This window comes from Lutzomyia longipalpis, chromosome 2 (genome assembly GCF_024334085.1).
Source record: "Lutzomyia longipalpis isolate SR_M1_2022 chromosome 2, ASM2433408v1".
Classification (NCBI taxonomy): Eukaryota; Metazoa; Arthropoda; class Insecta; order Diptera; family Psychodidae; genus Lutzomyia; species Lutzomyia longipalpis.
In genome coordinates, this window is record NC_074708.1 from 29,325,274 (window position 1) to 29,347,880 (window position 22,607).

Consider the following 22,607-nt stretch of genomic DNA (forward strand, 5'->3'; position numbering starts at 1 on the left):
ATTCGGAAATATTTTCGAGTCCGGAAGAAATGTCAAAGTTTCAATTTTTTAAACTTCAATTCCTCGTTTTTCGCGTGAATTCTGCTCGTGTGTGTGTGGGGGGAGGTGAATGTGTGCGTGAAAGTGTCTCAGCGGAGCAAAAATATTGTTTTGTGTTAATGAAAAAGGTGAAAAAAACGTATTTTCCGGGTTTTGCACAGTCTGGAAATGCTTGAAACCTCTAGTCAGGGTACCTAAGTGATTGGAAAAGGTTGCCCCAACAGCGCTGCAATGGCAGGGGTCTTGGGATATAGCCGCGAGGCCGTGAGGGTGCGAGTGAAGGTGAGGTGTCTGGAAAGTTTTTTTTTTGTGTTGTGAAAGTCACTAAAAATTCATTGAAATTCCCTCATAAAATGTGAAAATTAATGCAAATTGATTGTAAAACTCTTCTTGCAGAAGTACGAAATGAATTTACCGCCGGAATGGAGGAAGTTCTCCGTGGATCCACAAATAACATCCCTGGAGGTTCTCTACAGTATCCTGGCCAAGGCATTTGATCTCAAGACAGATTTCACCGTTAGCTACAAGGCAATTGATCCCAATGGTCAGGAAATCTACCTGTCAGTGCTGTCAGATTGGGATCTGGATGCGGCATTCCTCAGAGCGCACAATTACTCCATTTCCACGGCATCGGAGCCATGCCTGAACCTCCGGGTGGACATTAAGCCCTTCTCGGAGGCTCCAGATTGGGACAATACGAGCAATTCGAGCGCCACAGCAGCTCCCAAGGAGAATATGCTCAATCAATCGCTGGGAGCGGGTCAGCGGTATGTCCAGACGGTGCAGAATCGACTTCCGGGAATTCTTATGAACCAAATGGAGAGAACCTTCTCAATGGTTCAACGGGCATTCAATTTCATTGATGAACAGACAATTCTCCAACCTCCACGGCATCCTCTGACAGATGCCGAGTTCCGGGGAATGCTCGATTCCGTGGGACAAATTGTTCAGCCCTTCAATCTCCGGCAGGTGATCTACTTGGGGGGAATTGATCCGAGTTTACGACGCGTGGTGTGGAAGCACATCCTGAACGTCTATCCGGATGGGATGACGGGACGCGAGAGGATGGACTACATAAAGAAGAAGTCAGCGGAGTACTTCAAGCTCAGGGAGACATGGAGGGCGGCTGTGCAACGGGGGAATGTTGCCGGTGAGTTGGCGTACGTTACGAGTATGGTGAGGAAGGATGTCCTGCGCACCGACAGGCTTCATCCCTTCTACGCTGGCAGTGATGATAATCAAAATATTGCGGCTCTCTTCAACATTCTCACAACATTCGCTCTCAATCACCCATCCGTGAGCTACTGTCAGGGAATGTCGGACATTGCATCACCCCTCCTGGTCACAATGGGTGGCGACGAAGCACAGGCATTTATTTGCTTCTGTGCCGTCATGCGACGTCTCAGTGGGAATTTCATGCTCGACGGATTGGCAATGACACAGAAATTCACCCATCTCACCATTTCGCTCCAACACTACGACCCCGAATTCTACGAATACCTAAAGGCGCAGCAGGCAGATGATCTCCTCTTCTGCTACCGCTGGCTGCTGCTGGAGATGAAGCGTGAATTTGCCTTTGAGGATTCCCTACGAATGCTTGAAGTTCTCTGGAGCTCCCTCCCAGCGGATCCGCCCGAGAAGGAGCTGAAACTCTTCGAGAGAGAATTTGAGGTTACTCCGGAAATTGCAACTCCCAGCATCCCGTCAATCCTCCGGACACCCCGAGAGAATCCCTACACGAAAATATGTGCCCTACGACGGCAGAATTCAGCTGCATCGCTTCAGAGTCACCACATTAGCTACCCAACGAGCCCAGCTCCACTGGGTACCACAAAGCGCCTCAATCACAGCCTGGACGAGACCCTGGCGTGCCTAAGCCCCGATATTGGTAATCCCAAGAGCCACCGAAGTCTCGATGAGACGAAATTTGTCTTTCCCGAATGCCTCGCAAAGGATGATGAGATTGTCGAGGAGAAACCCATTGAGGATGAAGTTGAGAAGCCTCCAACGCCTGAGGAAGCGCCTCGAAGGCAACCAGTCAATCGGTATCCGTTTCAGAAGAAATCCGGTGGGCACTTCAAGGAGCTCAAGGAACGTCTAGCAGCGAGTAAAAAGGGCATCCTTGCATCCTTTGACAGCATTCAGCAGCAAAATAATGATCAGGGGCAGAAGCTGGTAAAGAATTTCAATGAATTCCTCAGCTTTGGCGCCAAAGTGGGGGAGAAAGGGAAAGACGAGGAGGATGGGCAGCAGCCCAAATTCACAAATCCCTTCGATCCACGCTGCCTCGATGATAGTCCGGATGATTCACAAGAATACTTCCCCATGACGACGTCAATGACGAGGGAATTGCGATTGGAATTGGAGAATCTCGATAGGCAGCTCTTCGGTCCGGACTTCCAGAAGAAACACTTCAATTCCCTCCTGGACTGTGACACACCCGGAAGTGGAGATTCTCTCAATAGTGGTGATAAGAATAAATCCCCGGGAATTGCCTACACCAAGCTAGAGACGAATTCTATTGAGGTAAAAGTTTTTAAATTCATTTTGATGGAGGATTTGTTTGCTAAATTCCTGGGTTTTTTTCTTCTAGGTCTGTGAGGATACAACAAAGGAGAGCTTATTCAATGGCCATCAGAAGGATCCGGGCTCGGAGAAGGTAACAAGTGGCACAACGGATGTATTCATCTGGGAAAATCCGCTGCATCAGCTCAATTCGGGAGCTGAGGATGAACGACAGGTAGCGGGTGTAAATCTAACCACACCCGATGAACAGACTGATCTGGAGTACGATGGGGAGATTGTGGATGAGACTAATGGTGGGAAATCAATTACACCCATTCGCCTGCTTATCCGGCGCAATGATTCCAAGCCAAGTAGCCGGAATTCCGTTGTGTACGGCGAAGAATCCGACTCTGATCGATCAGACAGTTGGAATGAGACGCATAAGCAGGCAGAATGTCGCGAAACAGTGGAAGTGGATCAGAGAATAACAGCCACGGCAACAATGACAAATTCATGCGAGGAAGCATCGGAAGCGAGCAATTCTGTGGCACCACCGAAAATTCCGGGAGATCTCCCGCCACCCGGTGAATTTGGCGGTGGGAATCCCTTCCTCATCTTCCTGGCACTCTCCCTCTTGCTCCAGAGTCGGGATTTTGTGATAAAGAGCAACATGGACTACAATGAGATGGCCATGCACTTCGACAAGATGGTCAGGAAGCACAATGTCACGCGGACACTCAATCATGCCCGTCGAATGTATGCAGACTACTTGAGATCCCAGAATACAGCCACGGGGACCGTGGGCAGGTCCGGGATTATCGGAACAGGCCGAAAACATTCCAATAGACTCTAAAAAAAAAGACGTAAGCTGAAAACTTTTGTTGTGATTCCATTGCGATATAAAGAGAGATTCTTTTCCCCCTCGCACTGTGATCTCGTCTGGAGATTTCGAATGCGTAAATATTCCGAAGATTTGTGCATTTTTCCAATTAAAAAAATTAAAACAAGAGTGTTACAAGGTAATTTTGCATTTTTATAATAGAATTATTATGACCCTAAATATGCTTTATAATCGTATAAACGTGATTTATTGTTCCTAGTTATGGCATTTTTTACATAATGGAGAAAAAATATTGTAGCTATTTAAGATTTATTTATGTGAATAGAATTTTGTAATTTATATGCTCAGTATTTTTTTCGAAATCTCCATCGAAGATCAGCGGAAGATTCTTCCAGATAAAAAACGGTGTAATTGATTTAAAAAAAATTAATCTCCAAATTACTTATAATTATGATATAAATCTATGAAAAAAAATCAAACTAATGCTTTTTTGATCTCAATTTGATCTATAAAGCAAGATCGAGAATAAAATTTTGGATGAAAAGGAATTTATTCGATTTTGCAAGGAAAATTCTTTATTTTAGGAAATAATCGGGAGACGCGTAAGCTTGTTAAGGATCAAGAAATAAATTGTCAAACAGAGTTTCCGTAGTTCACTGGTATTAACTGAGATATTCTAACAAAGATTTGTTAAAAAATGAGAAGAATGACGTCACTATTGTGCTTTTTAGCTGTGATTCTTTCTTAAAAGAAGCACAGCTTCTGTGTACACTCTAAAATGCAAAGTCGTCAGATCGGGCTCAAACTTGGGATGAGCACGAATTAGGGTCCCCACATTCCAAAAAACGTATGCGCCAAAAATGTGTCCGGCCGGCCGGCCGGCCGGAATATAACGCAATATTGCAAGAGAACGGTAATAGATAGAAACTTGCGGTCAACGGCAAAGTTCATATATCAGGTGGAAGACATCCGATTATGAAGTCAAATCCAACCCCCCACCCCCGCGTCCGCCATTTTGAATAACCTCAAAATTTTGTTTTCGTTATATCTCAGTCACTATTATAGCTAGAGGTCTGAAATTTTGATATGTTGTAGGGGCCATCAAGACCTTTCCAACGATACCTCATTTTCGAAAATCGGTCAAGCCGTTTAGCCAATATGGCCGCCACAATTTTTCATCGAAAATCGGCCATAACTCGAGAACGGCTTGACCGATTTTGATCAACTCGGGCTCAAATGAAAGATATTAATGAGCCCTACAACTGCTCGGAACATTGCAAGTTCAAGAAATGACCGCAAGTGGCGCTAAAATCGAAAACAAAATTTTCGATGAGTTTTCGATGAATATCTCGAGCACCGCTTTATAGAATTGCTTCAAATTTTGATATGTTATAGTTGACTATAGTATCTATCACCATGCCAAAAATGAAGAAAATCTATGTAGCCGTTCCGGAGATATCGCGTTTTAAAGTTTACATGTCATATCTTGAGTTGCATAAGTCCAACGCCCCGCGAAGCGGGGCGTTTTATATACACATATAAAATAAAATAATATATATATATAAATGCATAGATATATACATTATATATATACACATAAAAATGCAAAGATAAAAATTAAATATAGCATGGATGGAACAGTATAAAGCGAAAGAACGGTAAGTAAAACTTACGGGCTGTGATTCTTTCTTTGTCAGTGAAATGTGAAATTAACGGAAAATTGAGGATGGGCAAATTTTGAGGAAGGCTTTCTCGCGTACCGAATCACAGCCAACGCCCACAATTAAGGCTTCTCACAAATTATCTGCGCGTTGGCTGTGATTCGGTGCGCGAGAAAGCCTTCCTCAAAATCCATACTCATGTTAAATATTAAATCATAATGTTGTACACCAGGAATATGTAAAATTTGAGTGTGTGAATAAAATTTATTATTATTATTATTATTAAATTTGCCCATCCTCAATTTTCCGTTAATTTCACATTTCACTGACAAAGAAAGAATCACAGCCCGTAAGTTTTACTTACCGTTCTTTCGCTTTATACTGTTCCATCCATGCTATATTTAATTTTTATCTTTGCATTTTTATGTGTATATATATAATGTATATATCTATGCATTTATATATATATATTTTCCAACACATGAAGTCAGATTATCCCAACTAAGAAAGTTGGGTAAAGGTTTTGTCGATTTCTTACTCTTTCTTGATCCTCAATAAGATCAATAGTACCTTGATTGGTCCCTAGAATAAGGAGTTTTCCTTATGAAAGCGGGTAAAATCCTGTGATGATTTAAATAATTTTTTAAAAGAACAAAACAGAAACATGATCAAAATAGCAGACCGAAAAAATGAGGTGATCGTAACAAATCAGGATGGAATCAACAGTTGATCCCATATCCTGTATTCAGATGTAATGCGTATGCAATATTGTGCACCCGCACCATGTAAGCAATTAACTGATATTCATAAATAAAATACTGGCTTGTCTTTCGATCTACAACATTTTTTTTTAGTTCCCTTTTTAAAGTTTTTTTTTGAGAATTTTTAGGTGAAGTTAAGAGGTGTTAAAGAGTACTGTGTACGATATTTCGAATGTTGAATTTCCTCGTCATGACCATTAAGAAATAGTTCTGACTTTAGCTCAATAATAAGTAGATTTATAATAAATAACTAGGTATCCAAAACAAAGCATTTTCAAAAATGTAAATCAAAACAAACCATAAGTCCTTAATTAATTTTACAAGTGTTTTACGAGAAAATAACTTTTTTCAATTATTTACAACTAGCCTTCAAAGAAAATACAGCTTCTGTGTTTTTTTTTCTTTGCTCATTTCCTTATCTCCGCATTGGTTTATCAGTTCCTCCCATAAATCTCCAATAATGAAATAAAAATATTGATTCTGTACACGATTTTATTCTCAAGATATTTTTTTGAATAAATTTGCTAAGTAAACAATAACACAAATTATATTTCTTATCATTTTCTTATCGCTAAACATCGCAGAATTTTTTTTAATCATTGTAATTATTCTTGAATTTCTATAATTTTTCTGAAGACCAAAATCGAAAAACATTTTTTTTTAACTTACAGAAAAAATAATTAGAATAATAAAATATTTCTTATTTCTTTAATTAAACGTTTGCAAAACTATTCATTTTTGTGCCAATAAAATATTCAGCAATTCGGGATCTCTTTTGAACTCCGCATTTCTCTCTTTGATCCATTTATCGTATTTAGAGATCATTTCCGGAGTCATTTCTTCACGGAATGAGCCAATTTTCCCCTTTCTCATAAACTTGAAGGTGGAATCTCTGTCTGCTTTGGTAAGAGTCGATAGAGCGTCGAGACGACCGTCAAAGTTAACGGATTCATTGTCTTAAAAATTAATTAATAAATTATTTTTAAAAAACGATCAGATGAAATAATATTTTAATAACAAATTTATTCGACTACTTACTGGCCATATTCCCAAAGGAAAGATGATCCGCGAGACTTTTTACTTGCTGATCAGTGAGAGACTTCCCAAGAAAACTCGAAGTCTTTCGAATCATTCCAGGAAGATCTCGTTTCAGATCTTCATAGGTGATGAAAAAAATATTTTCCTCATCCTTCATGTTCCAAAAATCACTCATATGAGCATCAAGAGGACCAAAGATAACTGTTAGGAAAATAAAGAATTTTTTGACAAAATTAATTAATTAAGAAAATTAAAGACTTACTAGCATCTTCAAGGAAAGCTTCCAAAAAGTCCTCTAAAGTTTTTTTGTAGCCAAAAACGTTTCTGTAGAGATGATAGTAGGAAATTGCCGTGTCCTTAATGTTCCTTCCAACATAGACAATTTTAGGCTTGACCGTCCACATTCCCTTTGGAAGCAGAGGTGCGGCGAGATGTGATTTAATAACGCGCGGAGAGGGCAATTTTGCGATACTTTTCATATTTTCCGTGTTATTTTTGAAACTAAAAATTGATCCCCATCTACAAAAAATAATTTAAATGATAAAAAAAAACTTTTATTTTAAATTTTAAAAAATGAATTTTTAAACTAACTCAAGGTATGGAGATCTTTCATAGAGTTCGGCACACTTTTCCCTCTCAAAGATTAAATCATTGCAAATTTGATAAACCATTTCCTGTGTCCATGTTGTTCCGGTTTTAGGGAAACCCAGAACGTAGACATCTTCATGACGAACCTCAAAGCCCTCAATTTTCTCCACACTGTCCACATGTCGGGATGGCAGGAAAAAGGGCTGATGGCCCCACTTTGCCGAGAGATCAACATCCGGACGACGTGAATGATGGACACGAACGAAATCCTGCGTATCAAAGTATTCAGCTTTCTTCACTAAATCCTCGTTAAGTAATTTTTCAAAAGTAAAAGACATTTTTTTTTGCTTTTAATTTAATCGACTTGAACGGCCACGTATTCCAAAATGTACTGAAGAATAAAGCAGCTACAGTTGCATATTTGTAGGAATACAACATTGAGATACTTAATCATTATCATTATGTACATAAATGGGATTTATTCGAGATTTTGTTCAATGGGTTTGGGTGATGGGAGGGGTCTTATAACTTAAGTATTTTCTCTTTTGTACGTACTTTTAAAGCTTTATCTGAGTTCATTAACTTGTTTGACCCTTAATTAATTAAAATTTAATAATTCATTGAACCAAAACGATCAAAGTTAATTAAATCAATTTGTTGGCATTTCGTTTTCGGGCACAGAGTTCCGATTTTGATTTTTTTTAGGATCATTCTTTGAGATCAAAAATTTAAAACTTGACGCGTTTTGTTTGAATTTAATCTTCAATTTGGAGAAATGAAGCAGATTTCTCAGCAGAACCATTTTCAGCCTCTTCAAGAGTATCGGTAGTATCCTTCACGGAAGATTCCGTTGTTGAGTCATCTGTAGAGTCATTCTCACTATCGTTTGGAATTTGATCAGCATGACAGAGTTTTAGGTGATTTGTTAGTTCGAAACTCCGTGTGAAGCCATATTCGCAGTATCCACATAGAAACTGCTTGTTCCCGGTATGTATTAGCCTGTGATAGCCCATTTTGTGCTTATGCTTAAACTCCTTGTGGCACAGATCGCACTTGAAGGGTTTACTGGTCATGTGAACATCCAGATGACTTTTCAGATCATCGAGGCTCTTGAACTTCTCCAGACACACGCAACAAGCAATTTCCTCACTTGTTGGATTCTTCTTACGTCTGTAGGCTTTGGGATCGGTGTACATCTCACCGCATTTATCACACATTTTACGACGTTGACTCTCTGGCACGAATTCCATTTGAGCCTTCCTGGCTAATCTCAGAATTTCTCCTTCAACATCCACTCCTTGGGATTTGTGTGCCTTTATGTGATCTTCAAGGATACCCAAACGTACGAATGTTTTGGTGCAAACCGGACAGGTGTGTTTGTAGCGTTTGGGGGTAATATGGGTAGCCATGTGAGTTTTCAGGATGTCCTCACTTGCAAACATCCTATTACATTTCTGGCAGTAATGCTTTCGCAGCTTTTCATGATCCCACAGTATGTGCCGGATTAGACTTTTCCTGTCTTCGCATCGCATTTCACATTGAACACAGAGATGTTTATCCTGTTGATGAGTCACCCTGTGTCGATCTAGGGTCATTTTCTTATTAAATGACTTTTCACAGTACGGACATGGAAACTTCTTAGCAGGAGACTGCTTCGTTGGAAGGATGCCTATGTCCATCTCATAAATATGATGGCTTTGGAGAATCTCAATGAATTCTCTGTGTTCTTCCTCGGGGAAGCTTTGAACTTGGTAGTCTTCGTATTCATCAACATCCTCTTCTTCATCCTTTATGTCAATTGGATCGATTGGCATCGTGGTAGAGGACAATGGATCACTTGGAGAGATCGCCTCAATGGGTTCAATGGCTTCAAAGGGATCTTCTGTTTTAACATCAACTTCCATCTCAAATCCTTTCTCATCTTTCCCCTGAATTTTTCCAAATTGCAATTCAGTTAATTTTTTGCGAGTATTTATGCATTGACTCCAGAACTCGTACATTCCTTCCAGATTATTTTCACAGGCTGTGCAAATAAATTTGTAGACTGTGTGGAACTTTTCATAGTTTTCATGATCCTGTAAATAAAGCAAATTCAATCAAATTAACAAAAATTAATTATTTTAATTGAGAAGTTTTTACGTACTTGATCAAGTTGAATTCCTTCAATTTCACTGAGCTTCCTGTAGAGATGTTGATTCTCCGGCAACATAATATTAATCAGGAACTTTGTATCCTCGCAAATTCGACAAATATCCCGCGGAAAATTGTTAATTTCACTCATTTTCCAAACTAGCAAAATTATGCTGCAAAACGCAAAACCGGAGCATAATGTAAACAAAAATCAGCTGACAGAACTGTCAATTTTTCCAAACAAAAACAAATCAGAAGCGTAGCATTTAAATTAATTTTCCTTAATTTTTCACCAAAAAGAGAAAAATAATGAGTGGAAATGAATTAAATCCATCAGTTTGTCGTATTTGTGGTGAAAAGGATTTTCTGGTTGATATTTTGAGCGATGAAAATTATCACTTGTTCGGGAAACTCAAGGAAATCGAAGGCGTCATTGTAAGTTTTCAGATTTTTTCGCGCCTACTCTTTTGTTAACTGCCCTGGTTCTCCTGGTTCTCATGTCTGATTATCAAATTTGCAGAAGAAACCAGCACAGGTGGAAAGCTTCGATGAACTGTTCAAATTCATCTGCCGGGGATGCGAACATGCCTTGGAAGGATTTTACGAGTTTCGCTCTAAGATCCGGAAAATGCGGAGAAAACTCACAAAAGCAGCGATGACCGGGAGAATAATGGCTCCTCCACCTGAAAAGGGATTTCCCATAATTCTCGCTGAAATCCACAAGGATCAAGTGAGGAAAACACAACTTTTCTATGGAAATGTTATCCAGGAAGAAGGATTTCCTGAAGAAGAGCCTACTGAGCAAGATGGACTTGTTGGCCAAGCAGCTACCGAGGAAAGTATGATCGTCGAAGAAATATTTGCTGGAGACAATCTCGAAGAGAAATCCGAAGTTATGCCTGAACCAGAATTCATTATGATGGATTACATGGAGGAAGTAGAGAGTTCTGGTCCAGAGGACGAGATGCCTTTTGAAGAATTTGAAAAGAAACTCTCCGCAAAATTGGGTGAAATGAAAAAGACTCCTGTAAAAGGGCAGGAACAATCTGAAGAGGATGTTGAAGAAATTCTCAGTAGGATACTTGAGAAGGCCAACAAAAAATCTCCCGGGGATAAAACGTTAGAACCAGTCAAGAAAATTGTTCAAAATATCTTAGAAAAAACAGCCAGCGGGGAATCCACAGACAGCCTACCGAGGAAGAAAGGAAAGTTCTCCGGAAGTTCATCAGCGAAGCTTGCAATATCCATAAAAATTGAGTCAAACTTAACACCTCAACGCCTGGAGGAAAGTACTTCGTCAATATCTTCATCTTCCGTTAAAAAATGCCGCATTTGTGGACGAGCTTTTGCACTTCGGTCCAACTATGAGAATCACATGAAAATCCATCAAATCAACCAGAGTCCTGGCAATTACAAGTGCAGCTTCTGCGACAGAGTCTATAAATCCCGTCTTAACTGGGAAATCCACGAATTGACCCATAAAACCGACGAAGAGGGTACAGAGGAGCAAATTCAAGAACTCAGAGCAAGACGTAGTGCCGCTCTAGCGAAATCCATGAAGAAACTCTCGAAAACTCAAACAGTTCCCAACGTTGGAAAGAATTCACCGCCAATGACGATGGGAGGAAAATGCAAAACCTGCGGACAATCATTCAAAAATAGTCGAGCTCTGCGGGCTCATGAGAGGGGGCACAGCAATGAGGAGAAGACTGATACAAAATTCCGATGTATCTTCTGTATGCAAGAGTTCCGAAGTAGGGGTCTCATGAGGTTCCATCAGGCACACACTCATCTCAATGTTGAAATGTAGTTCTTTAATAAAGAGAATGTTTTTTTTAAAAAGATTTTGTCCTTCTATCACTTTTGCTTCAAATTGTGCGATGACGTAGACTAGAGCGATCAAGGAATAGAAGTGTAGAACTGGGAAATCGTGGAGTGGGATAGAAAAGCTGGAGGCTTTAGATCAAAACCTAGCCACAGCCTTTGATGAAAAGTTGATTTGAATAAAATGTAATCAAAAAGGGTTTTATTCAAATATCTTTTATTATATCATTCTCAAAAAAATACACTACATACATATATATTTTTTTAAACTAATCAAAAATAAAAATAAAAAAGTAAAATAAAAATATAAAAAAATTCGATAAAATTTAGAAATGATGATCTTAAATTAAATTTTGACTAGCTTTTTACTTATCTGAATTTTAGCCATTCTAAATAATGATTTTATGTTGCTCTATGATGCTAAATTTTTGTTTGATTATAGTACTATGATATAATTATGTACTTTAATGACGAAGCCCTAATTTTGTGGCTTCACGTCCAAAAATGCATTTCCTTTCATTCTGATAAAAGTTCCTTATTAGGCAACTTTTAGTATTTTTTTTATCCTTAAATAAGACATTGTACTGTGAGTCTTAAAATTTATTTTATGCATTTTTGTTTTATACTTTTAATGCAAATACTTTTGAATATTCATGCAATTTTTTAATTAAATCATGAGCCTCGCAGCAGCATTAGACCTTTTTCTCTTTTTCTTCTTTTCATGCAAATTAAGAACTGGCTTTACTTTGAAAGTAAATAGTTTTTGTGAACTTTTCGAGTCAATTTTAATCTTAATCTTTTCTTACTTAATTAAAATGTATAAGCCTAATTTTTAATCTTTTTTTACAACTAGTAATGTGAGGGAATCAAGCTAAAGATCAAAATAAACTTCTATTCAATTTGATCTAAAAATATTCTCAAGTTCAAAGTGAAAATGATTTTTTTTTTGCTTTTTTAACGTAACCCTTAAGGTCCGCGATTGATCTAGCGAGCTGATTGAACTAAAAATAAATTTTGGGGGTTTCTTTGAGCTCAAAAGACATTTTTGGCCAAATAACCCAACTGAAAAATTTACGGTTTTCGTCCTTCCTGATGCTGTGAGTCCTTGGGGATGTTCTTTTGTGATCATAAAATAATCAGGGATTGTAAAGACATAGTCTTGTACTAATTTGGACTCAATATTTAAAGAAATAACTATACAAAATGAAATATTTTCAAAATCGAACCTTTGGGTCAGCGTATGATCCAATGGTCCTTAAAGGGTTAACCAAAAGATAAAAATAGAAGGATTCAGTTCAACTTTGGATAAAGATCTCTAAGGATCTATCTAACTTTAAGGTTTAACTTCCAGAAATATTTTTTTTCTTGAATAAAAAGTTCTAATCACTTTAACTTGATACCCCCTTGCAAGTCTCAACTCACCTTTAGGGATTCCCGGGACTCCATTACTCCTTGACTTCCCTGGCTGACATGGGTTTATGCTCCTCACAAGTCCAGGTCATCAACTTTTATTCTCCACGACGTGTAAATTGGTTTCCTTGGGAGTTGTTGCAATTTACAGTCATGTAGATTCTCCCGTGTGCAGCCTCATGTGGACCTTCAGGCTCCTCCTTTCGGCAAAAGCCTTCTCGCACACGACGCACTTAAAGGGCTTTTCACCTGTGTGGACACGCTTGTGGGTCTTGAGGTGAGCACTCTGCCGGAAGGCCATGCCGCATGTGTCGCATTTGTACGGCTTCTCGCCCGTGTGGACACGCATGTGAGTCTCGAGGACGAACTTGAAGGAGAAGCACTTTTTGCAGATGTCACATTCAAAGGGTTTCTCCCCTGTGTGCGTTCTCAGGTGATTCTGATGGATGGCTGCTGTATTTGAGATTTTGCCACAGAAGGAGCAGATGCAGATGACTTTCTTCGCCTTGGAACTGTCACTCTTGAGGCGCTTCTTAATCTTATCCGTGCGCTCCTCCGGTGGGATGTGCCGCAGCTTGTGCAGCTTGAGATACATCTCAGTCTTGAAGCGCTTCCCGCAGATGTCGCACTGGAATTTGATTTTACTGTGAACATTGTAGTGGGATTTGAGGGTGGTTATTTGGGCAAAGCCCTTCCCGCAGATGGTGCAAAGATGATTCCGGAGCTTCTCATGGATGTCCTCAATGTGACGGCGGAGGTTTTGTTTTGTAGAGTAGACCTGATTGCAGTGCGTGCAGACATTCTTCTTGGACACCAAATGCACAGCACGATGTTTCGTGAGGAAGTAGTGATTCTTGAACGTCATGTCGCACTGATTGCACGAATAGGAATCCTTCCCCTTTGCCTTCTTCACCTTCTCGTGGATGTCTTCAATGTGCCGCCGGAGGTTTTGCTTCGTTGAGTATTCCTGCCCACAGATGGGACAGACATTCTTCTTGACAGTCGTATGGATACCCTGGTGCTTTGTGAGGTAGTAGTGATTCTTGAACGTGAGCGGACACTGATTGCACTGATAGGCTTTGTCCTCTCGCACCTTTTCCACCTTCTCGTGAATATCCTCAATGTGACGCTTGAGATTCTGTTTTGTGGAGAATTCGTGATTGCAAATGGAGCACATGGTATCCTTTGAATCGAGATGTGTTGCCTTGTGCTTTGTGAGGTAGTAGTGATTCTGAAAGCTTTCATCGCATTCACTGCACTGATAACTCTTATCAATGGATTCTCTCTTCCTCAGCCTTCGTCGTGGACGTTTCTCTTCCTCTTCATCATTCTCATCCTTCTCCTCCTCCTCCTCCTCTTCTTCCTTTTCCTCACTTTTCTCCTCAGGAGCTCTATCCTCGACTTTTACCTGAAGATAATCCATGCAGTTTTCATCAAAACCATCCTCGGAATCATCATCATCATTGTCATCGCAGTAAATTGTATCCACGGGATATTCCGTCTTGACAAAAACATCCTCAATGTCAAAATCTCTCGGAGTGGATTTTCCCACCTTGGTGGTGGTGTTGTCTGCCAGCAGATCCTTCCAGAGTTTCTCATAAGTTACCTCGCATTTCCTCTTGAATTCATGCAGTTCCTCCACTCTGTCCTTGCAGTCATAGCAAACATATTTGAACGTATTGGTCGTGTCCTCCTCCTGCAAAATACCCAAAAGGAAGTTAATTCAGCAAATAGTTCGCATTGGGCCCCCAGAGCCCCTGCAAACCCCATTTGTTTACACGGGAAGGAGTAATTTTTACCTTGAAAGTGGCAATTGCCTGGAGCTTGTCATAGATGTGCTTGTGCTTTTCCGTGAATATATCCAGGAGATCATCTTCGGTCTCACATATTCGACACACATGGAACTCACTGGCCTTCCTCACACCCTTTGGGGGCAACAAATGGCTCAAGGGGAAGTCTTTTTCACTCATTTTTTGTCCGATTTTGTAAATATTTTCATTTTTTATTTTTATTTTGATGGAGTTTAGTTTCAGAAATTTCCGCTGCAAGGCGCTGTTGGTAATTGTAATTTCAAGAGAAAAGGAGGATATTCACGTCTATATGGATTTTTGGGATTTTTTATTTCTTTTTTTAATCTGATTTTTATAAAAAAAAAACATCCTTTTTTAAAATTAAAATTAAGGAAATTAAAGACAGTTTTACCATAAAAATAATTATGTTTGTACTGAAGACATTGCAGAGCCCAATTTTAACATTAAACTTACGTTTTTTCATGCAATTGAATGCACTTACTAACGTGCGTTTTGCACATTTTTATATCCCTGAAGCGCTTTGAGCAGATGGAACAATTATATGGCATTTCTCCGGTGTGTATCCTCATGTGAACAGTACGATTCCCATTGGTCGTGAAGGCTTTGTCACAGAAATTGCACGGATAATTCCTCTCGCCAGCGTGCATCTTCAAATGTCGCTGCAAATGGGCGAGTTGCTTGAAGGATTTGGAGCAGATCTCGCACGTGAATGGCTTCTCGCCTGTATGAACCCTCTCATGGTGCTCCAGTCTTTGGTGAGTTTTGAATTCTTTCGCGCAGTACGAGCACGGATACATTGCTTTTTGAGATCCTGAGAATTCCTTCAGGTGCTGCACAAGGGCATCCCGTCCGATGAACGTCTTGCCACAGTGCTTGCAGATGCAGGGTTTAATCCTTCGCTTTGATGGCTCCAAATGGATGTCCATGTGCCTCTTTAGATTCCTCTCCTGTGTGAATGTTTTATCGCACATTTTGCAAGGGATTCGTGGGCGATTTTCTTCATGAGTTTCCTCATGTTGCGTTAATTTTGGTATGGAGGAACACTTCCTGCCGCATATGCGACACAGGAAGTGCAGCAATTTCAAGTGAGTCACATTTATATGACGCCTCAGGCTGCCTTTAGATTTGAATTTTTTATCACAGTGAGAACAAATAAATGATTCGATTTTGGACTTTTTCGCCGGGCGATCCGTTCGATATTCCTTAAGACGACGATCTATCTTTTTTATAGGCCGATCGCTAGCAGTAGATTCAAGTGATGTATCCTTGACGTCTTTGTTCCTTTCATTTATTCTATCAGGAAGGAAAACTTCCTCAAACCTTTCGTAGTACGTGGTTTCCTCTTCCTTCTCAATTTTTTCAATTGTATCCATGCAAGTGTCCTCAACGTTCTTTTCATCCTCTAAAATGTACAAAGTAATACCACAATCCCCTGAAATCCCATCCATTTCATCAAGGAATGTTTTATAAGCATTCTTGCAGCGAATTTTGAACTTCCAGAGTTCATCAAGTTGATCCTTACAGCCCATACACATCCACTTGAGCCACTTGCTGTACTCTCCCTGGGAATTAAATGAATATTAATTAATTAAAAGTTCTTTGATCACGCTATTAGATTCTTGTTTACCTCAGAATTTGTCACTGCCTGGAGTTTCTCATGGATGTGATTGAATTCCTCCATCCAGGTATCAATGAGATGTTGTGTCGTTTCACACAGTTGGCACTTTTTCTCTCTCTTCCTGCTTAAAGCGGACATTTCTTATCAAAAATTTCCTTAAAATCTTTAAAAATGCAGTTAAAAATAATTCCCGTAAAAAACAGCTGTTCTAAAATCAAAACAAACATTGATTAATGATTGTTTACTGTTTTTATGGCGTTCCGGGTTATGAATCGGGAATAATTCAAATGGAAAACGACCACTTTTTTCAACGGCGCAAATTTTCCAAAAATGCATTTTTTATTGTTTTTCTCCCAATTTTTTGGGCACAAAACACATTTTTGGAGCTCCTGGGGCATCTCGAAGTGCTCCGGGGCTATCGGGGAGCCCCTCTGGGCAGAAATTGGGGCTCGCACAAATTTTGACGGTTGGGATTAAAATTTCGAAACTTTGACGGTTGGGGATTTTACACGCACTTTTTTTTCCCGGAAATGGATTTTCGCGAACTTTCCGGATTTTCGATAAAAATCGACGCGGCGTCGTCGTCTAAGCCCGAAAAATGCAATTTCCCTGGAAAATTCGGTGGAAAATGCGAGAAAATTGAGAAAAACTGATCGTACGAGCGAGACGGATAACGATGAAATAGCATGTCCTTTTCTCATAAACTAACAGTGCCAAAAGGAAGCAGTGGTGACTTTTGGAACAACATTTAGGGCGCCAATTTCAGGTGTCATAAGAAATTCTCCAAAATACAAATTTTTTTTTCACTAAAACGTAAATTTCGCATAAAATTGATTTATTTCTCTTCAAATTTTCAATAAATTGATGTTGTGAAGTGGAAATCTGGTCGTTTCGATCCGGAAGTATTAACCAACTCTCTCAAGGTACGTCTAAATCGTCTAAATCTGAGAAAAATCATTATTCTCTTGTAAGTTTTGTTTTATTTATCAACAATTCCTTTGTGTCTCTATCGTCGTTTCATTTTCATATCCTTGTGAGCATTTTTTGCTGTGATTTTTGCACATTTTTAGTTCATGGAACCTCCTAGGGCAGGTTGGGCATTTATAGGGTGTTTCCCCCGTGTGGATACGAATGTGCACCGTCAGGGTTCCTTTGGAGGTGAAAATCTTCTCGCAATGCGGGCATTTGTGGCTCTTCTCGCCAGTATGGACAATCATGTGGGTGTTTAGGTGGCACTTCTGTCGGAAGGCCTTTGAGCAGATTTCACATACAAATGGTCTCTCCCCGGTGTGACTTCGTTCGTGTATTATCAATTGGGCAGGCAATTTGAATTCCTTTGGGCAGTAGGAACAGACTTTTCGTCTACTCCCCCGAAGGACTCGCCCGTCGATTGTGATTTCCGAATGAGATTCCATGTGTTTGAGGAAGATTTCTTTAGTTTTGAACTTCTCACTGCAAATCTTGCATTGTCGCGTATTTTGTCTCTTCTGCGAAGGATTCAGGTGGATTTGCAGATGTCTCTTCATATTCATTTCCCGCGTGAAGGTCTTATCGCATAGATTGCAGGGGAAGCGGCTGGGATTTTCAGCATGAATCAATTCATGTTGATTCAGTGCGTATTTCGTGTAGCACTTGTAGCCACAGGATTCACACAGGTAGGGTCGTAGATTTAGGTGTTTTCTCCTAATGTGGCCCCTTAGATTGTTTTTTGATGATAATTTTTTGTGACAAATTGCACATGTACACGGGAGGTTGTACGTTCTGGTTCTTTTTCTCCTCTCATTTTGGCTTCTTGTTGTGTCTTCAATTGATTGAATGAGTCTCTCTGATTGAACTTCTTCTGCTATTGGTACTTTCTCCACACCCTTGATTATTTCTCTTCTGCTGATTCGCTTCATTCTCTCCCTTTGTAGAATATTGGATTTACCCGCTCTTATCCTTAGTTTTTTCCTTTCAGAAATTAAATCTTCTTCCGGTTTGTCAGAAATCTCAACTTCTTCGAGTACCACAAGATCATTCCTCTCTGAAACATCCATTTTCACGAGAATTGTTTCAAATACTTCACCAAAACAATCCTTTCTTGCTTCTTCATTTCCAATTTTCCCTAAATTTCCTCCTTTATTTTTTTCTCCGTAGTTTTGTTGATCATTTCTTGCATTTTCCATTTCATCCAAAAATAATCTGTAAGCATTCTTGCATTGAATCCTGAAATTCCATAAATTGTCAAGTTGCTGTTTGCAGTAGATGCATATAAAACGCAGCCAATTTGTGTAGTTTTCCTGAAAATCAAGAAAACTTTTGAGATTTTCCTTAAATTCTGCTTTAAATTGAGAATTTTCACCTCAGAATTGATCACAGCTTGAAGCTTTTCATGAATGTGATTGAACTCCTCCATCCAGGTATCAATGAGATATTCTGCAGTATCTGTGCATATTCGACACTTTTCTTCAATTTCCCCCACATTACGGGACATTGTGGAGCTTTTCTTTGCAGATTTTTCAACAAAATCACATAAAAATTTATTTATTATGTTTTTATGTTTTTCTTTCATTGATTTTTTATCCGTCAAATTCCATGACAGCTGTCATTTCCATCGTACGAATGATGCGAATTGTTTATTTTTGTTTTGTACCACAAAATTAATTAAATTCCGTGTAAAAGTTTTAATTAATGATAAAAAATGAGTTTATTATGTGACAAAATTGATAAATGCCGCATTTGCGATGAAACGGAGGGCATAATTGATATTCATCTGGAGGAATTTAGTGATGTTCATGAGAAACTCCAAGCCATAACCAATTCCGAGGTAAAGATTTTATATCAGAAAACTTTCCAAAATTGTTTTTATCAATAGATTTTCCTTTATTTTTCAGGAAAAATACAACTATTGGATTAGATTTATGTGCTTAAATTGCAAGACACAGCTTGAGTATCTCTGGGACTTTATGATTCGTTGCAGGAACGCTTACAGTATGTTTGTGGATGAAATCGAACTGGAACTGACCAAATTCAAGAGTGAATCCCATGATGATTTCTACGTGCATGGAGATGAAATGGATATAATAACCGTTGAGGAAATCTCGGTGGAAAATGAGGAAAAGTACGAGGAGAAGGAGGAAAAGTATGAGGAGAATGATGAGGAAAAGTACGAGGATAAGAATACGTACAAAATGTTTTTGGATGATGTGGAGGACAGTGAGCAAGCCACAAAAACTGATCACCTGTACTCGTGTCAACCACAAGAGAATGAAATTAAAACGGATGTGGAGGTGATTGAGGAGCAGGAGATTGAAATTCTGCAAACAGATGATTTTGAAAGCTTCAGACCGGAGTTTTTTGGCAATGAAGATGATGATGTGTCCTTGGATAGGTCTGCAACTGATACCGACCTTAAGGACTCAATGGAACTCCCCGAGGAAGTGGAAGAACCTCTAACATCGTTGCAGATGACGGATTCAAAGGAAGAGTTGATGCGTCGAGCAATTTTGAGTGTTCAAATCCAGAATCGCCAGGATGAGTCTAAGAGCCACAAAGGACGTGGGACATTGAGTGAGAATGAACCAGGATTCAAATGCTTGATCTGCAAGAAGATTTACACCCAAAAGTCCGGTGTAAGGCAGCACATAGCGAGGGTACATCTGAAAATCCAGCCCTACATGTGCAAGGTCTGTGGGAAAATGGAAACGCATCTCTCAAAGCTGAGAGATCATGAATTGTCACACGAAAAAATAGCTAGATTCTCATGTGAGTTCTGTGGGAAGAAACTCACCAAAATGATGGCCCTGAAGAGGCACAAGGAAACAATTCATTTCGAAGAGATGCGTCTGGATGAGAAGCCATTCATTTGTATTTACTGCGGAGAGGATTTGAAGCAGAACACGCTGTACTACGAGCACCTGAGGCACTCCCATTCGGATGTTAGGCACTACAAATGCCGCTATTGCCCTACGAAGAAGGTCATGAAGTTCATTGAGCTCCATGAGAGGATTCACACGGAAGAGCGACCGTTTGAATGTGAATTTTGCCTGATGAAATTCAAAACTTCCAAAGCTCAGGCTAAGCATGAGCTCCTGCACAAAGATGCACCAAAGTACCCGTGTGAAGTGTGCGGGAAGAGTTTCACGACGTCCAGTAATTGCCGGATTCATCAGCGCATCCACACGGGAGAGACACCCTTTGGATGCCCAACGTGCCCTAAAAGATTCTACGATAAAAAGATGTGTAAGAAGCACGTTGCGAAATGTGCAGAAGCAGAGGAAACGTCTTAATAATTATTAATTTAATTCTATTAGTGAAATAAAACATTATTTTTCAGAAAACGCGGGAATTTTCATTTTTAGGCTAATCGACAGACCAAAACAAAAACATAACCTCTATTTTACATAAACGTGTTTTCATTGCGCAAAAATTAAGTAAAATTAAATCATCAATTTCAGCAAATAAATCGAAATGGCTCGGTTTTTGATGAGACCGAGGACATTTCTGCAGAGTATAAGACAAGTGAATATACCGGGTTTTGCAACATTCACTCAGAGGGACTTCCAATATGAGGATCATTCTCATTCCGGCACTCTCCTGAATAGATTTTCTCGAGCAATTGCCGAAGAAGTTAGCCGGGATGCGAAGATTGTGAGGAATTCCATCAAGTACAGCCAGTTCTATCCAGTTCACAAGCAGGAAAAGTTCCAAAAGGACATCCAGAAGGTTGACTCGGATCAGCTCTCCCGGCTGATTATGTTCACCGCCAATTATCGAGGAAATGCAGACATTGGGAAGATCTTCAGGGTTATCAATGATCTGGATTGTGAAGCAAATGATAGAATTAGGAGCCTTGAGTATCGTGATGTCCAGGAATTAATGTACATGTTTCTGTATTTGCTGCCGAACAAAATCACACAGTTGGATTTCGTAAGGAGCGGCATTGAGATGCTTCTGGATGGATTTCCGCAGAATAAGACAAAGGGGAACTTCCTGCAAATCTGCTTCTATTTGGGCATCTTCAAGAAGTCACGACTCCACTGTGAGCAGTTGAAGGATTTCCTGAAAACTCATCTGAATGACTATCTCAGTGATTTGGATAGCCTGCAGCTTGCTCTGGTTGCTAATTCTGCCTTCAAAGCTTCCATTACGATCCCCAATGAGGATTTCCATGAGCGTCTAAAGGCTGCGATTCTCAGCATGGATCAGGATGTGGATATTCAGCTACTCGTGACCTTTGCAAAGAGTCTGCGACACAATAGAGTTGACTGCATGTCCACTGGAATTTTGGATAAGATTCAACAACTGCTACAGAGCGGAAAGATTCCTGATGTAGATCTCCGAGGCTATACTCATCTTTTGGCATTATTTGTTGAAAATCGCCATGTGCCACCATCCTTTGGGAAGTACGTATACGAAGAAGGAATGAACATTATTAGCGAAGAACATGAGAAATCTGTGATGCGAAGCAAAGATGAGATGTATACAAATCCCAACTTCCGCCAAAAGGATCTGGCTACATTTCTCTGGTGCATCACAAATCTTCCCGATAAAATAGTTACGAAGGATGATGCAACAACGCTGACCAATGCAATTCTGTGGAAGCTACGGAATTATGAGTACAAGTATGCTTATGATGAGTTTGTGGATACCCTGCTGTCCCTTGTAATGCTGGGCATTAAATCGGATGCGTTGTTCAAGGCATTCTTCAACGATAGGAACTTCCTGATACCGCCTAAAAATCAAAATCGCACGAAATTGCATTCAAAACAGCTTCTTCTAACTACTTGCTTGCAAATAGTAGCACCGGAACTTGTACCAAAGGATAGAGAGCAGAGAAGAAGGAAACCTATCGAAGTTCCGGATTACTTACTGCAAAAAAGGAAGCATTTCCTAAATGTCGGTCAAACACTCAAAGATCTACAAGAAGAGTTTAATATCGTGAAGATGGAGCTTAAGATTCCCGTGCAGAATATCAATATTCCCAGCTATATGATTGAAATTGAGACACAGGAGAGGCAGAATCATGTTTTCTGGATTGAACTTCTGGACGCAGCTTCTACGATGTCTGATTTGGTGACCCCCACACCAATTGTTCGACTAAAATTGAGACTTTTACAAGCATTGGATGAAGATTTTATTGTGGTAAGTTAAAAAATTATAATCATGTAAATTCTTACATAGTCACTGACTTGTTTTCCCTATATAAAGGTGGACACAATTAATAAGGAGAGCGAAGAGTTGAAGGAAGTCTTGAGGAGAGCTATAAAGGAGCATGTAAGTTCGGTGAATTCAGATGCAGAGGCAGAAGTGCAGAAAGTAGTAACAACATAGATTTATTCCAATACTGTAGATACAGTAAAAATAAAAAAAATTAACGAATCCTTTTCTTTCTAAACTCTA

At 39.6% G+C, this 22,607-nt stretch overlaps 8 protein-coding genes across 8 annotated transcripts; 4 read left to right on the forward strand and 4 right to left on the reverse strand.

Annotated features, from left to right (window-relative positions):
* Window positions 1-16: 16 nt before the first annotated feature.
* LOC129791138 (TBC1 domain family member 25) lies at window positions 17-3,933 on the forward strand. The gene is made up of 3 exons (XM_055829133.1): window positions 17-321; window positions 436-2,565; window positions 2,633-3,933. Exons 1-3 carry the CDS (start codon window positions 271-273, stop codon window positions 3,395-3,397), a joined length of 2,946 nt encoding a protein of 981 aa, XP_055685108.1. The 5' UTR covers window positions 17-270; the 3' UTR covers window positions 3,398-3,933.
* A 2,348-nt stretch (window positions 3,934-6,281) lies between these two features.
* Window positions 6,282-9,784, reverse strand: LOC129791143 (zinc finger protein Xfin-like). The gene is made up of 5 exons (XM_055829139.1): window positions 9,577-9,784; window positions 7,437-9,508; window positions 7,108-7,364; window positions 6,846-7,046; window positions 6,282-6,763 (listed from the first exon to the last, which is right to left on the reverse strand). The coding sequence occupies exons 1-2, from the start codon at window positions 9,712-9,714 to the stop codon at window positions 8,189-8,191; spliced, it is 1,458 nt and encodes a 485-aa protein (XP_055685114.1). The 5' UTR covers window positions 9,715-9,784; the 3' UTR covers window positions 6,282-6,763; window positions 6,846-7,046; window positions 7,108-7,364; window positions 7,437-8,188.
* On the reverse strand, window positions 6,540-7,771 carry LOC129791243 (luciferin sulfotransferase-like). The gene is made up of 4 exons (XM_055829312.1): window positions 7,437-7,771; window positions 7,108-7,364; window positions 6,846-7,046; window positions 6,540-6,763 (listed from the first exon to the last, which is right to left on the reverse strand). Exons 1-4 carry the CDS (start codon window positions 7,769-7,771, stop codon window positions 6,540-6,542), a joined length of 1,017 nt encoding a protein of 338 aa, XP_055685287.1.
* On the forward strand, window positions 9,780-11,407 carry LOC129791144 (PR domain zinc finger protein 5-like). Its single transcript, XM_055829140.1, has 2 exons — window positions 9,780-9,998; window positions 10,084-11,407. Exons 1-2 carry the CDS (start codon window positions 9,873-9,875, stop codon window positions 11,371-11,373), a joined length of 1,416 nt encoding a protein of 471 aa, XP_055685115.1. The 5' UTR covers window positions 9,780-9,872; the 3' UTR covers window positions 11,374-11,407.
* A 180-nt stretch (window positions 11,408-11,587) lies between these two features.
* Window positions 11,588-16,431, reverse strand: LOC129791244 (zinc finger protein 160-like). Its single transcript, XM_055829313.1, has 5 exons — window positions 16,236-16,431; window positions 15,059-16,170; window positions 14,597-14,849; window positions 12,810-14,493; window positions 11,588-12,131 (listed from the first exon to the last, which is right to left on the reverse strand). The coding sequence occupies exons 1-4, from the start codon at window positions 16,362-16,364 to the stop codon at window positions 12,949-12,951; spliced, it is 3,039 nt and encodes a 1,012-aa protein (XP_055685288.1). The 5' UTR covers window positions 16,365-16,431; the 3' UTR covers window positions 11,588-12,131; window positions 12,810-12,948.
* Window positions 16,432-16,976: 545 nt separating this feature from the next.
* Window positions 16,977-22,586, forward strand: LOC129791140 (uncharacterized). Its single transcript, XM_055829136.1, has 3 exons — window positions 16,977-17,149; window positions 20,663-22,349; window positions 22,416-22,586. The coding sequence occupies exons 2-3, from the start codon at window positions 20,676-20,678 to the stop codon at window positions 22,536-22,538; spliced, it is 1,797 nt and encodes a 598-aa protein (XP_055685111.1). The 5' UTR covers window positions 16,977-17,149; window positions 20,663-20,675; the 3' UTR covers window positions 22,539-22,586.
* Window positions 17,045-18,801, reverse strand: LOC129791142 (zinc finger protein 271-like). The gene is made up of 2 exons (XM_055829138.1): window positions 18,568-18,801; window positions 17,045-18,505 (listed from the first exon to the last, which is right to left on the reverse strand). The coding sequence occupies exons 1-2, from the start codon at window positions 18,775-18,777 to the stop codon at window positions 17,213-17,215; spliced, it is 1,503 nt and encodes a 500-aa protein (XP_055685113.1). The 5' UTR covers window positions 18,778-18,801; the 3' UTR covers window positions 17,045-17,212.
* On the forward strand, window positions 18,786-20,545 carry LOC129791141 (zinc finger protein 195-like). The gene is made up of 2 exons (XM_055829137.1): window positions 18,786-19,032; window positions 19,100-20,545. Exons 1-2 carry the CDS (start codon window positions 18,907-18,909, stop codon window positions 20,492-20,494), a joined length of 1,521 nt encoding a protein of 506 aa, XP_055685112.1. The 5' UTR covers window positions 18,786-18,906; the 3' UTR covers window positions 20,495-20,545.
* Window positions 22,587-22,607: the final 21 nt, after the last annotated feature.